This window comes from Podarcis cretensis, assembly GCF_951804945.1.
Source record: "Podarcis cretensis genome assembly, chromosome: 17".
Lineage (NCBI taxonomy): Eukaryota > Metazoa > Chordata > Lepidosauria > Squamata > Lacertidae > Podarcis > Podarcis cretensis.
The window spans coordinates 424,477-439,799 of record NC_137187.1 but is presented as its reverse complement, the minus strand read 5'-3'; the positions used below and the strand labels follow the sequence as shown (position 1 = coordinate 439,799).

The 15,323-nt window shown below is 47.7% G+C and overlaps 1 protein-coding gene across 1 annotated transcript in view; it reads right to left on the bottom strand.

Moving 5' to 3' along the window:
* Positions 1-1,059: 1,059 nt before the first annotated feature.
* ATP1A1 (ATPase Na+/K+ transporting subunit alpha 1) overlaps positions 1,060-15,323 on the bottom strand; it is a 31,458-nt gene continuing 17,194 nt past the window's right edge. Inside the window, exons 5-23 of the mRNA XM_079960238.1 lie at positions 14,587-14,700; positions 14,308-14,442; positions 14,091-14,208; positions 12,284-12,552; positions 11,000-11,198; positions 10,319-10,428; positions 9,111-9,245; positions 8,170-8,362; positions 7,620-7,795; positions 7,191-7,327; positions 6,108-6,258; positions 5,779-5,947; positions 5,234-5,388; positions 4,465-4,588; positions 3,227-3,372; positions 2,980-3,110; positions 2,097-2,198; positions 1,782-1,873; positions 1,060-1,358 (exon numbers count right to left, since the gene is read on the bottom strand). Coding sequence (XP_079816364.1) covers positions 1,330-1,358; positions 1,782-1,873; positions 2,097-2,198; positions 2,980-3,110; positions 3,227-3,372; positions 4,465-4,588; positions 5,234-5,388; positions 5,779-5,947; positions 6,108-6,258; positions 7,191-7,327; positions 7,620-7,795; positions 8,170-8,362; positions 9,111-9,245; positions 10,319-10,428; positions 11,000-11,198; positions 12,284-12,552; positions 14,091-14,208; positions 14,308-14,442; positions 14,587-14,700 — 2,685 coding nt within the window. The 3' untranslated portion in view covers positions 1,060-1,329. The remainder of the gene's footprint in view (positions 1,359-1,781; positions 1,874-2,096; positions 2,199-2,979; positions 3,111-3,226; positions 3,373-4,464; positions 4,589-5,233; positions 5,389-5,778; positions 5,948-6,107; positions 6,259-7,190; positions 7,328-7,619; positions 7,796-8,169; positions 8,363-9,110; positions 9,246-10,318; positions 10,429-10,999; positions 11,199-12,283; positions 12,553-14,090; positions 14,209-14,307; positions 14,443-14,586; positions 14,701-15,323) is intronic.

The window sequence follows — 15,323 nt, the reverse complement described above, 5'->3', positions numbered from 1 at the left end:
CTTCCAAATCCTTCACACAGTGCAACCTGGGGGGGGGGGCACTCATTCTTCTCTCTGCCACACCAACCCCCCCCCCCCAATTAATCAACTGGGAATTACAACACAACTCTGTTTTCCCCCTTCTCAATGTCCTGTGAACTCACAGATCTGCTGGGCCATTTTGGAGAATTCTTTCCTGCTTTAATTTTACAAACTAATCTACTTCTGCCCAGTTTCCCAGCTGTGCAGGAACCACTGTCTTATTTTTCTGTGCGCCCTGGTTTCATTCCAAACCAGAACCCAAGTTTGGCATTTGCAAGTGTATCCTTAGCATCTAAGAGGAGCGAGTCACTGATCCCTATCTGAGCATGTGAGTAAGGGAAATCTCATGGGCATGGGCCAATCTGCACTCTTCCTATCCGTCTACATTCTTCCCAATCCCTGCTTTTTCTCCTGGCTCATTTCGATGTGCCCCGTCAATGAGGAAAAGGGGACACGGAAGGCAGAAGAGCCAACCTCACCAGGATTTTCAAGAGAACAGGGCGGCAGCAGCTCAAGGAACACCTCCAGGCAAAAAGAAAGGCAAAACAGGGGACAGACTTTACCTAGACAGACATGAATTTGATTAGTGTCAAACCTCGGCTCCAAAACGCCTCCGTTTTGGAACATTTCGGCTCCCAAACGCTGAAAACCCGGAAGTCAATGTTCCGGTTTTTGAACCTTTCTTGGAAGCTGAACGTCCGACACGGCTTCCGCTTGTGTGCAGGAAGTTTCTGCAACCACTTGGAAGCCAGCGCCTCGGCTGTCAAACATTTTGGAAGCCAAATGGGCTTCTGGAACGGATTACGTTCTGACAACCGAGGTTTGACTGAATATGGTCAGGATCACTTGTTTCCAAAACGCACGTATACTGTTATGCAGATGACGACACCAAAACAGGCAACGTGTGTCAGAGTTTTGGGCCACCCCTTTCAGTGGTTTTGCCCGAAGCCTCGGCTTCTTAACGAATGTGTCCCATGCTGGCTGCCGCAGCACCCGTTCTGCACATGTGCACAATTACCAGGAGCAAAGACACAAACATCCTCTTATGATCCATCTTTATTTGTAAAAGTCCAGATATAAAATCTCATTGTTTCTTACAAAAACAAAAAGGCACATTTAAAAACTACTCCCGCCTTCCACTCTCACCCCTGGACTCTGGTGGGCACTCCCATCCCTCCCCCATTCCATGCTTCTTCTAGCCCTCGGCCAATCGCTTCCACCCCCTACAAGGGTTCCATCTTCCTGCATTCCAGAAGCTCACACAGCGGAAAAGTGTCAAGAGTGCAACCAAATCTGGCCAGTAGTATTCTAGTAGTAGGTTTCCTTTTCCACCCAGCCTAGAGAGAAAGAAGGAAAAAAGATCCACATCAAGCTGGGTTTCTTCTTTCTCAAGTTTGCTGCATGTCCTCAACATCAGATGCAAAAAGTTAACCTATTCTATCTAATGCCTCTGACCAATGTTAATAGTTGTGAACTATTATGCCTACAATCCAAGCCCCAAAACATCACCTTGAGGGCTTTTTCTCCATCTTGGCAGAGCTATGAAATAAGGTAGCGGAATCCACATTTAATCCACCCAATGGACCCCTCCAAAATTGTAAAAATGCTTGCAGCATCCATGTATGGACTGTACTGCTTACTGGCTAATGCTAAATTACTTTGAGTGCCTCATGTAACAGCCCCCCTCACGCTGCCAGACCACCACCACACAATGTATTCACACCACGCAATAATAACGTTGCCAGACAGCAGACTCTTACCTCCAGGGCTGCGTCTGATGATGAGTTTTCTCACTTCATCATACACAAAGATGAGGAGAGAGTAGGGGAAGGCACAGAACCACCAGGTTGGTCTGCAAGATAAGAATTCCAGTTTTAATATATACTTGTATGAGGTTTAGATGAAGTCTTCACAAACAAGTGCTAACGTACAATTTAGGATAATCCCAGCTCTTTAAAAACAAAAATGATTCAGTCAAGGAATTAAGAGTGGTAGAAATTACAGCAAGACCAACCACAGCAAGAGAGGGAAAGCTTAGATAATGATCGGCTTCAGGCAGCTGATTTACTACTCACTTGAGAGGATACATCCTCAAAGCAACATCCATTCCGGGGCAGTAAGAGAGGAAAGCTGCCAGGGCAGTTTCTTCAAAGAGACCAAATATCAAGATCTTGTTCCTGTGGAAGTTTTAAGGAAAGTTAGCCCTCGAAGAGGTAACCTTTATTCACAACCCTGGTTTCCGAGTGGAAATGAGCACAAGCTACAGGGCTCAAGTTTTTATATTTACACTTTGCGCTTACTTTTTTCACCCTTTCCTCTAAGGCAGTGTTTCCCAAACTTGGGTCTGCAAGCTTTTTTTCCTTTTGGACTACAATTCCCATCATCTCTCACCACTGGTCCTGCTAGCTAGGGATGATGGGAGTTGTAGTCCAAAACCAGCTGGAGATCCAGGTTTGGGAAACACTGCTCTAAGGTAAGCCTACCTTGACAACCATATGTCAGGAGTGCTCTGAGTTTCCTGCTTGGCAGGGGGTTGGACTGGATGGCCCTTGTGGTCTCTTCCAACTCTATGATTCTATGATTCTATTCTATGATTCTACCCTGCGGGGTTTGTTGTGATAGGAAAAAAGAGAAGGGCAGAACCAGGTGTACTCCCTGATAAGGCTGAAAGTCAGTGACTCTGACCCAGTGTCCCCCAGGGAGACATGGCTGCTTAGGGATTTGAAGCCTGGTCTCTCAGGTCCTAGACCAACACACCAACCACTACAACACTGGCTCTGTTTGGCAACCTGGTTTCCATTTCACATGAAATCTGGCACAAACTGCGTTCAGCATCGGCAGCACAGAGCGATTCCCATTTTAATCTCCATCTATTTTTGTCTCTCCCGAAAGGCTCAAAAGCCAACACACAAAAACTAGCCGCTGAGAAAGGGGGGTTGTTGGCAACCCACGACTCACTTCATTCCTTGCTGGAAAACAGAATTCCTTCTGGTCTTGCAGATAACCAAGTCTGCCCACTGCACCACCACGATGCTGACGAAGAAAGCTGTGTGGCAAGTGAATTCCACAATTTTCCTTTGCTCGTAAGTCTGAGGGATTAAAGCAGAAAAGAGACTGTTTTCAAACTTTGTCCTTCCTACTTGTGGCCATCCATAGTGCAGCTAACGTAACTCTTTAACAGTCCTCTTAAGCTCTGAAAACTCACCCACTGCTGTCCGTAACTATCCTCCACATCATTGATCCACCGATCATCCCACGACACTCTAATCCCCAGCAAGGTGGAGGGCAAGAAGCCGTTCTCTGCAAGGATCACGAAGTAGGTGAAGAAGCCTCCCAAGGCCTGGATCATTCCTATGCAAGGGAAGAAGGGGAATTAGTTCACCCTGGGCAACTGCTAGAAAACAACGCTTTGAATTAAGAAACACCTGGGACACAGATGCGGAGGCCTCCTTTCAGCCAATCTTCAAGGTAAGAGAGTGAAGCCACACCTGTGCTACAAAAGCTCCAGTTGCACTTGCACTGAGCTACTGTTCTGATGCTCTCAATGTTGGCAGAGCACACAAAGGCTACGTCAGCTATCCCCCATTCTCAACTGAGACGTCGCTGTGCCCCACCAGTCTGCAGCACAAGAATGCACACCTTCTAAATTTCTGGCCATGACTGCTTTCTTCATCATCCTCTGCACTTGAGGACCAGCTGTAGAGGAGCCAGCTGCTTCTAAATTAACACTTCTGAACTGTGTAAGTTAAGACTACCAGGAAGTTTGAAGCTCTATGTGATTCCACCCTCCCTCCTCCCACATTATACAACCATACCTCGGAAGCTGAACGCCTTGGGAGTCGAATGCTTTGGCTCTCGAACGCTGCAAACCCAGGAGTGTGTGTGTTCCGGTTTGCAAACATTCTTTGGAAGCTGAACATCTGCTTCCAACTGTGTGCAGGAAGCTCCTGCAACCAATCGGAAGCAGCACCTTGGTTGTTGAATGTTTTTGGGAGTCGAACAGGCTTCCAGAATGGATTATCTTCGACAACCAAGGTAGGACTGTATATTTTAAGCTCCTAATTGGCTAAAGTAAGATTACACAAGGCAGCCACCTCCCAGTAGCAGGTGGTGTGTGAGGGTCCCTCCCCACTGAAAAAACCTCTTTCCAGTTTTGACTATGCCCTCCTCTGCTCCCTTTCCTGCCTTGCTCAGGATACAGTGATTGTCCACACACTGCCAGAAATGGCACAGGGGAAAGGTTCAGCTGCAGGTCCACACCCCAAGCCCTCCGTTGTACTGTGCCAAAAGTTGGACCTCACACTTCTCCCACATGTAGGAAGATTTCATGCGCCTCAACTGTATGAACCCCTCAAACAACTTCCAACAATACGGAAGGGCCAAATTCCACCGTATGCAAGCTGCAGTCAGTCCACCTCTGCACCAGCCAACTGCTTTCCTTACCGATCTGACCGTAAGCCATGCTGATCAACCTTTCATTCACCAGTTTGTCTGTCTTGGGGTTTCTGGGCTGTCTCTTCATGATGTCGCTTTCTGCCTGCTCATATGCCAGAGAGATGGCAGGAACCTTTGGAGGGAGAGAGTATTAGATATAACTTCACAAGTTTCATTTCCTGCATGAATCTGTCTTGCCCATACCAAAATAATGATAAAAATACAAGGGGTTTGGGGAGAGGGGGAAAATCAGTCTTCCTAAGGAAGCATTTTAGAAGACCTGTGCAATATGAACAAACACCTCAGGAAGGATGCAGGCTATTGGGTGCAAAAGTGCTACCAAAGTTTTAACAAATAATAAACTACACCGCCTACCAAGTCAGTCTCAAGGCAGTGAACAATACATTTTAGAAATATAACATCCAGATTGGACTCAATCCCCTGCTCTGCATTGATAACCAGATCTCCACAGGCTGCAGTACTAAGACAGCCTCATCTGGGACAGGCAGGGGATGAGGCTGTTAATGTCAGGGTCATGGATTCGAATCCCACGTTGGGTGAAAAAATATTCTGCATTGCAGAGGGTTGGACTAGATGATCGTCATGGTCCCTTCCAACTCTACAGTTCTGTGGTTAGTTGATTGCAATGATCGACTAGAGCAATAGGGAGGAGTATGCGCCTTCAAGTAACTTGGCTTCTTCAAGTTGTTTAGGGCTTTACAGGTCAGAACCAAAACCTTATTTATGGCAGAAATAAATAAAAAGATGACTTACTAACCATATCAGTCCCCAAGTCAATACACAGGATGGTGACTGTACCCAGAGGCAGGGGAATGTTTGCAATGATGAAGATGAGGAAAGGCGTGATTTCAGGGATGTTACTGGTCAAGGTGTAAGCAATTGACTTCTTCAGGTTATCAAAAATCAGGCGGCCTGAGACAAAGGAAAGGGGAAGAAAAGGACCGTCTTCACAAGGTACCCAGGACTAACGTCCACACAAGCCACATAGGCAGCAGGTTTCATTTCACACTGGTGTAGATCGGAAAGAAATCACCTCAGCAGACTAAACTTAACTGAAAGCAAAAAATAATCTAGTGCTGAGGAGCAGGAACTAGTTCCACTTTGCTGGCCAGCATTCAAGTCCAAGGAAGCTTTCAGCACACGCACACGCACACACACACACACACACACACCAATGCGGAGCTCCAGGTACTGAAAGTTCTTGGAGACCTGGAATCTGACTTGGGATGGGAGGAAGGCAAGCGAAGTGTTCTGCTCCTTGCATTCAGGGCACCAAACCACCCACAGGGATGAGGGACTCACCTTCCTCGACCCCAGTAACAATGGAGGCAAAGTTGTCATCCAGCAGAATCATGTCAGCTGCCTGTTTGGAGACATCAGACCCAGCGATACCCATAGCAACGCCAATGTCTGCCTTCTTCAAAGCAGGGGAGTCATTCACACCATCTCCTGTGACAGCTACAATGGCACCCTGGAAGGAGAAGAGGGGAAGGAAAAGGACCTTCAGTTGCCAGATCCAAACTGCACACACATTAGATTAAGCTGGAATAGCCCCTTTTCTTCCCCCAGCAGGCTTCACCCCTGACCCCAGTTTAGCACCATCAGCTTCAATGAGGGTCCCCTCGGCTTACCTGGCGCTGGCAGCCTTCCACAATGATCAGCTTCTGTTGAGGAGAAGTTCTGGCAAAGACTATTTCTGTGTGGTGTCTCAGGATATCATCCAGCTGCTCACTGGTCATGTCCTTCAAATCGGAGCCATGAATGACACAGGCTTTGGCATCCCTGGGATTTAAAAGAAGACAGCTTTGAGGACTCCTAAATGTTACACCAAATCCTGCTCCCCCCCCCTCCACTGTGGGCCCGCTTTCAGCCAGACTGGGCTGCTGATCATGTTCATGGTTTTAGTGAAGAGTCCACTTGGAAGACCAAAGTGGCAAAATACAATATTCTAGTATAAATCTACATGGTGCCTTAACACTCTGGGCGCCTTACACCTCAGGGACTGCCCAACCCCTTGTATCTGCCTGCCGGAATATGGAGTCAATGTTGGTGGTCCCCATGGATGATTCATGGTTCATATCCATCAGGAACTGATGGGCGGGGCATAAATAATAAATTGTTATTATTAAGTATTATGGGCTCAACTTTTGGCTGACTTCAGCAGGGCTCCTCTCTGTTGGAACTTCCAGCGCCTTCTGAAGACTTATTATTTGACGTACCTTGGAAGTCCATTCGCTTTCCAAGGCATGGCTTCCAATTGGCTGCAGGAAGCTCCTGCAGAAGTCCAGCAGGACGTTCAACTTCCAAAAGAATGTTTAAAAACTGGAACAATCACTTCTGGTTTTTGATCGTTTGGGAGCCGAGGTAAAACTATTATTCCAGAAGGCATTTTAACCAAAGCCTGATTTTACAATTTTCACTGAATTTTATGTTTTCTGTATTGTATTTCTTACACACCACTTGCAAGATGATTGTAGCTGAGTGGTGTGTGTGTGTATAATTTTATTTAAAATAAAAGGATGAAGTCAGCTCAATTGAGAGATGAAGCAGCAACACAGCTTACCCAACATGCTGTTTACCAGTTTTCTTCACATATCTCTTAACACAGACACTTGCTGTTAAAATTCTGGAATTTACAAGGCGACTGGCAGGCACCCCCCCCCCTCCCTGAGACAAGCTCTACGGTCCATTTCCACCAGACAGCTTCTCAATACCTGGGGTTGACCTGGCTGACTGGGATGTTGAGGCGAAGAGCAATGTCTTCCACAGTCTCGTTGCCCTCAGAGATTATGCCAACACCCTTGGCAATGGCTTTAGCTGTGATTGGATGGTCGCCTGTCACCATAATAACCTGGAACGCAAAAGGGGGCAACATCAGTCTGTGGCAGCTAGAAACAAGATGGAGGAAACCCATCCCTTCAGAATGCCACTGTCCCTGAGCAGAGAGGCGAGTGTTGCAGCAGTTTATTCAAGAGGTAGGACCACCACCAGCAACCATGTTTTCACACTTGCTTTTGAAATGGAAAAGAAGTTGACAGCTTTCCCTGGACTGAACCTTCCTCGGCACACAAATAAAGCCCCTTTTCTGTGTTCTTGGGTGTCGTGGATTTACTATTTTAGAGTGACGGGGAGAAGTGGCTTACCTTTATTCCAGCACTTCTGCATTTGCCCACGGCATCAGGCACAGCAGCGCGAGGAGGGTCAATCATGGAAATCAACCCAACAAAGCAGAGATTCTCTACCGGGAAGTTGACTTCATCCGTGTCGAACTGGAAGCCTTCTGGGAACTGCTCATCGGGAAGAGCCAGGTGGCAAAAGCCTGCCGAAAAATCCAATGGAAATGATTTCAGGTGCTCTCAAATGAGGGGAGCAGGTGCGGAGCCGGGCTATTTTGATTGCTAAGATGCCCAACAACACTTGAGAAACCCTTGTGGAATCCGGCGTTTGGGCTCTGGGGGAAGCGAGTGGAAAGTATTATTCAGAGAGAACCGGATTCTCTCCTTCTATGTGAGGCTGCAGCAAGCATTGAAAGCTTACAACAAACAAAACCTGACCAACGTTTCACGTCATAATCTATACCAAGCTACAGATCCCAGCATGCATTGCTCTGCTTCAAGAGTGATTTCTTGGCTGTACTAAAGCAAGTACATTATTCTAAGACAGACCTGGGAAAGAGTCCACAGAAGACCTTACCTAGCACTCTCTCCCCCAGGCCTCCCAACTCAAGGTAGGCATTCTGAAAGGCATCTTTAGCTTCTTCATCCAAGGGCTGCTCTTTCCCATGGATCAGGATGGTGCTGCAACGGTCCAGGATTCGCTCTGGGGCTCCTTTCATCACAAGCAGGTACCGCGATTCTGATGTGTTTGCATTGTTGTGGATCGACAGCTGCATTTTTGAACAGCGTTAGAAAATTGATTTCGGGGGTAGCGTTTCATCTATGAGGGTGGTTCGGAATGCACTACAAAGTTCTACACAGCCTCAAACATCTACAAAGCTCTTTCAGACAAAGCCACAACCTGACTGGCATGGAACGAAACTGCACTCAAGTTAAATACAGAACCAACCTAGCTGTCAGGGCAGGTGTCGGGAGCAGTAACTCACAAGGTATGAGTGAAGTTAATTCTTCATTCAAAGAAACAAAACATCTTGGGCCTCCCCCCGCATTCTTCCCAAGCAATCTGAGACTGATGCCTTGTCGGTCTCCATTCTGCCCTCTTCATACCTCTGTGGGTTCTGGGAGACCAGGGAGGTGGGGAGTTGGACACAGCAGGAGGGGGAGGCCCCCTGGCTTTTTCAGCCTGCCTCATCTCTCCCTCTTGGCCCCGGTCCTCTGCTGCCTCTCATTCCGGGCTGCTCTCTGCCTCTTCCTGCTCACTACACTCTGTTGCCTCTTCAGCTTCCAAACCTCCTTCCCAGTCTTCTCCCTCTGAGCACTCGCCATGCCACCACCAATACCCTGGGGCAGTGACGCCTTCTTCCCTTGGGGGTTCCCCAGCTGGTGCCTCCCGCCCCCCACTCCTCTGCATCTGGCCAGTTCGTGACATTAGCCCAAAGTGAAAAGTTGCTACATTTGATATAACAGCTACAGTTTACGTGAAATGTGGTGGGCGTTTTGTGAATACCCGGTTCTTACCTGGTATTTGTTGGTCGAGTTGAACGGTATCTCCACCACCTTGGGGTTTTTCTCTCGCAGCTCCTTGACTGACCCACAGCACAGTTCAATGCATTTGAGCAGCGCAGATTCAGAGGCATCCCCTGCCACTGACCTCTGAGAAACAAGACAGGGGTTCACAGTGAGTAGATGATGAAGCCCTTGAAGATGAACCTCCCTCCTTTCCGATTTCCCCATTCTTTAAGGTAACCCAGTGGCCAAAAAGGAGGAAGTTGCTTTACACACAGTCAGCACTTTGGTCCTTCTGGCTCAGTATTATCTACATGGAAAGTGAGGAGCGTTGATAAGTCAGACAGAATACTTTCCCTGGCCCCATCAGGAGATGCTGCTGGGGACAGAATTTGGGAGTATGCAAAGCACAGGCTACACCACTGAGACACAGGCCTCTCACCAGGTTTCTCTTCAATAGGGATACAACCTTTTTAGCGGAAGGGGCTACTTCCAAAATGATGACACAACAGAAGATATTGAGCACAGCTGCTGCCCGTCAGGGAAATAAACTGGAGATACTCAGAAATAAGTTAAATTTGCTCTGCTGGTAAAAAGAACAGCTATCCAGCGATGGCCAAACTTGGCTCTCCAGCTGTTTTGGGACTACGATTCCCATCATCCCTGACCACTGCTCCTGTTAGTTAGGGATGATGGGAGTTGTAGTCCCAAAACAGCTGGAGGGCCAAGTTTGGCCCTGACCTATACCTAAAACCAGGCCTGCATAAGCAAGGTTAACACAGACCAGCAGCTTGATAATGATGATGATAATAATTTCCTGGCCTTGCTGCTTGCCCAGAATTGCAAAAGAAAATAAAAAGGAGAGGATGTTGTCAGATGTCTCACAGACTGATCAGTATGACAAGCACAGATTGTACAGGATTATTTAAATCACACTTCTGCACTATTACGTTTTTTCTATTCCTAAGTTAGCGTAGGCTTCCTTCAGTTTACTTTCTTTTCCTTACAGCAATCCAGTGATTCTGGGCCAAAGAAGAATCCACAGAAATGTCCACTGACAACTTGAGAATAAAGAAAGGTTGCCATTCTGGCCCTGGAGGTGCTGCCTTGGCAAAAGCCTGTTACCCCCCAGACTGCATCCTCTTTCGTGATGCTTTCACACGGAGGGTCAAGCGGAAGCAGTGAGCAGCCCCTGTGGTTAAGCCGGGGGATGAACTCACCTTCAGAATGGGAACGTTTTCTTGGCCGGCCTGAAACACAGCCCGGTTGCAGAGTCCAGCCACCTTGGATAAAGCCGTCCAGGTGGGAGACGTCTTGTCGAAAGAGGCACCTGTGGAGGTGGGAAGCAGCAGGGATGTTGTCAGACACAAAACCAGATTTATTGGCTTTGTCCCATTAACCCCCAGCCCCATTTGTCACCAAGTATGACTTCGTGCATACAACAACTGTGCAAATCTCCTGTGCATGCTGGCAATTATGGACGGTCCGTACAGTACTAAAGTGGCAGCTTAGGCCCAGCCTGGGAGATGCCACTAACTGAAGCATGAATCTCAGGACTTCTGGGTATATTATATAGAGAGTGTGCGGAATAACGGCTGGTTTTTATTAATTTTTTCAAAGGCAGCATGGGCTTTCTAAACACAGTAAATTAATCTAGAATCCAGCTTTCTTGTGATTACACAGCCATGAATGCTCCTTCAGTCAGTCTTTGAATGTGTTTCTCCTTGGCTACACTGGGAACACAGAAACGATTTCATGCAATGGTAAGAGCTTCTGTTGTAGAGCCTTATTAACACTTTTTTTTGGGGGGGGGGGCATGCTGATTTACGTGTTTTGACTACCAGCAAGAGGCAGCCGTACCACAGAGCTTATGTATTTGATGGAGAGAGCAGCCAGCTTACCACTTTGGTTTTCTGTGGTGTCGGCCTCATGGATTTGGTTATCAAACCACATGTGAGCAACCGTCATGCGGTTCTGAGTCAAGGTGCCAGTTTTGTCAGAGCAGATGGTCGAGGTGGAGCCCAGAGTTTCCACAGCTTCCAGGTTCTTCACCAGACAATTCTTGCGGGCCATGCGCTTGGCAGTTAATGTCAGACAAACCTGGAGAATGACAAAGAGAAAGGCTTGCATTCAACTGCCAAGGAAGAGGGGCAAATTGGCTCTGGAAGGCATGTGGCCGCCCATCTCTGCAGCAGTTCCCACTAATAATAATAATAATAATAATAATAATAATAATAATAATAATAATTTATTTATACCCTGCCCATTCGGCTGGGTTTCTCCAGCCACTCTGGGTGGCTTCCAACAGAATATTAAAATACAATAATTTATTAAACATTAAAAGCTTCCCTAAAGAGGGCTGTCTTCAGATGTCTTCTGAAAGTCTGGTAGTTGTTTATTTCCTAGACATCTGCTGGGAGGGCGTTCCACAGGGCGGGCATCACTACCGAGAAGACCCTCTGCCTGGTTCCTTGTAACCTCACTTCTTGCAGTGAGGGAACCGCCAGAAGGTCCTCGGAGCTGGACCTCAGCGTCCGGGCAGAACGATGGAGGTGGAGATGCTCCTTCAGGTATACTGGGCCGAGGCCGTTTAGGGCTTTAAAGGTCAACACCAGCACTTTGAATTGTGCTCGGAAACGTACTGGGAGCCAGTGTAGGTCTTTCAAGACCAGTGTTATGTGGTCTCAGCGGCCGCTCCCAGTCACCAGTCTAGCTGCCGCATTCTGGATTAATTGCAGTTTCCGGGTCACCTTCAAAGGTAGCCCCACGTAGATTGCATTGCAGTAGTCCAAGCGAGAGATAACTAGAGCATGCACCACTCTGGCGAGACAGTCTGCGGGCAGATAGGGTCTCAGCCTGCGTACCAGATGGAGCTGGTAGACACCCATTCTGGACACAGAATTAACCTGCGCCTCCATGGACAGCTGTGAGTCCAGAATGACTCCCAGGCTGCGCACCTGGTCCTTCAGGGGCACAGTTACCCCATTCAGGACCAGGGAGTCCTCCACACCTGCCAGCCTCCTGTCCCCCAAAAACAGTACTTCTGTTTTGACAGGATTCAACCTCAATCTGTTAGCCGCCATCCATCCTCCAACTGCCTCCAGGCACTCACACAGGACCTTCACTGGTTCTGATTTTAAAGAGAGGCAGAGCTGGGCATCATACAGATATCAGCACTGACTTACTGTGACAGTAGCGAGCAGCCCCTCGGGGACGTTGGCCACGATGATGCCAATGAGGAAGATAACCGCCTCCAGCCAAGTGTACTCAAGGATCAGAGAGAGGATGAAGAAGGAAACGCCAAGGAAGACGGCCACGCCAGTGATGATGTGGATGAAGTGCTCAATCTCAATAGAAATGGGCGTCTGCCCCCCTTCCAGTCCGGAAGCCAACGAAGCAATGCGGCCCATGACCGTACGATCGCCAGTGTTGATGACGACACCACGGGCCGTGCCTGGAAAACAGTGGCAAAGTTTTAGCAGCCAAGTCTGCGGGCGTGGGAAAAACAACATGTATTTGCTCACTCTGTGTAAAGGCAGTTCTGCATGTCAAGGTGGCATTGTAAGTTTGATGTAAGCAAACTAGATACTCCCACTCTCATCATGAATGGTGGCACACGGGTTTTCACAAGAGGAACTTTACCAAGTAATCTTTCTTAGAAAAGACGCTGTTTGAGAAGCTTCACTGCGCACAGCTTCATAAAGCAGCTGGCAGCTACTACCCACAATTAAAAAATATATATATTATTATTATTATTACCCTGCTCATCTGGCTGGGTTTCCCCAGCTACTCTGGGCAGCTTACAGCACATAAAATATCATAAAACATCAGACATTAAAAATTTCCTGATACAGGGCTGCCTTCAGATGTCTTTTAAAAGTCAGATAGTTGTTTATTTCCTTGACATCTGATGGGAGGGCTTTTCACAGGGTTGGTGCCACTACCAAGAAGGCCCTCTGCCTGGTTCCTTGTAACCTCACTTCTTGCAGTGAGGGAACTGCTAGAAGGCCCTCGGAGCTGGACCTCAGCATCCGGGCTGAATGATGGGGGTGGAGACGCTCCTTCAGGTATACTGGGCCAAGGACATTTAGGGCTTTAGAGGTCAGCACCAACACTTTGAATTGTGCTCAGAAATGTGCTGGGAGCCAATGTAGGTCTTTCAGGACGTGCATTATGTGGTCTTGGCAGCCACTCTCAGTCCCCATCTAGCTGCCGCATTCTGGATTAGTTGTAGTTTCTGAGTCATATTCAAAGGTAGCCCCACATAGAGCGCATTGAAGTAGTCCAAGTGGGAGGTAACTAGAGCATGCACCACTCTGTCGAGACAGTCTGCGGGCAGATAGGGTCTCGGCCTCATACCTGATGGAGCTGGTAGACACCCATTCTGGACACAGAGTTGACCTGCGCCTCCATGGACAGCTGTGAGTCCAGAATGACTCCCAGGCTGCGTACCTGGTCCTTCAGGGGCACAGGTACCCCATTCAGGACACGGGAGCCCCCCCCACCTGCCCGCCCCCTGTCCCCCCAAAACAGTACTTCTGTCTTGTCAGGATTCAACCTCATTCTGTTAGCCACCATCCATCTTCCAACCGCCTCCAGACACTCACCCATGTCACCTTCGCCTACCCCCTACTCCCCAAAGGGCAAGATGCTGCACCTTCTTGACAAGCGGATGACAAAACAAATGTGGCTACGAAAATATTGGGGGCAGCTTGGGCAGAAATGTGATCATTCTCCGATTCTGGCTCAGATATGGCTGGAGTTGGGCTTCCCTTTGTCTGAAAGTGATCACTGTTCTGAGAGAACACAAACGCAAGCAACTATGTTGAGGTTTTTGGCCGCACAAATTATCATCTATCAGCATCATGGGCCAACAGAAAAGGCAGCTAATCAAGAGCTTCCCTTGTTCTGAAGTACCCATCACTTCTAGAATTCCTCACACTTCAATGCTCTGCTGGTTCATTTGATCATAAATTCCAAAGTGGGTATTACCTTCAACACAGTTGGTAGAGAAGAAAGCGATATTTCTAGTCTCCAGTGGATTCTCATTTGTGAAGTCTGGAGACCTGGTCTGGGGCTCCGATTCACCCGTGAGGGATGAGTTGTCCACCTGTGCGAGGAAGCATGTTGTTGAGCAAATGCACGAGAAATTGGTTACTCTGCAGGCTGCACCTCGGTCCCTTAAGCCTCACTGCATGCTCATACATACCTTACAACCATGAGCTGAAATAATCCTCAGATCAGCTGGGACTCTGTCCCCTCCCTTCACCTCCACCAGGTCGCCAACAACCACCCCTTCAGCATTGATGCTCATCTTCTCCCCATTCCGGATCACCAGAGCTTGCTGCAAGAAGAAGAAACAACACAACTTTCAACTTTACACCTGCCAGCACCCATGCGCTGGATCAGCCCTTTGCCTACCCGTGTCTCGAGACAGATGTATCAACAACAACAACCACCAAAAGCTGAACAAGCAGCGCTTACATACCTGAGGCACCATGTTCTTGAAGGACTCCATGATCTTCGAACTCTTGGCTTCTTGATAGTAAGAGAAGCAGCCAGTTATGATGACGACAGCAGAAAGAACAACCCCAAGGTACAACTGCAAAGAGATGCACACACTGCATTAGTTTTAGGCGAGAACCCATGGTTTTTTTTGAGTAACAAATCCTTCAATTCCCAAACAGTGGGCCTGGGGTCATAACATTAGTTGTATTCAGCATGGGGGGCAAGTCAGTCACTTTGTCAGCAGTATGTCTCATCCTGCCCCATAACCCGGATAATAAGGTGATGGTGGAGGAATAAACAAAAGGGAAAAAGGAAAAACAAGAGGAAGTACAAAGCATTTTCCAGATCACAGGAAAAAAAAGACCAGCAACATGATGCAGACTGCCACTGGTAGATCACTTTAGCAGAAGTGTTTGAAATAAAGTAGGCCGTAACACCAGTTAAGGCGTTAGAAACAACATTGTTAGAAAACAATGGAACTATGAAAGGCAAATATTGGATCAGACATAATGGGGAAACATGCTAAATAACACAAACCAAGAATTTAAAAGCTTACTACAAGCTCATTCACATGATGGGAATCAATACCTCCAGTTATGTCTGAATTGGGTCATACGGTTTAGATTCAAGTCAAGCCTGCCATGCAGCTTAATGCCACAGTGAAGCCTCCCCAATTCATATTCATTCATTCATTCATTCATTCATTCTCTCTCTCTC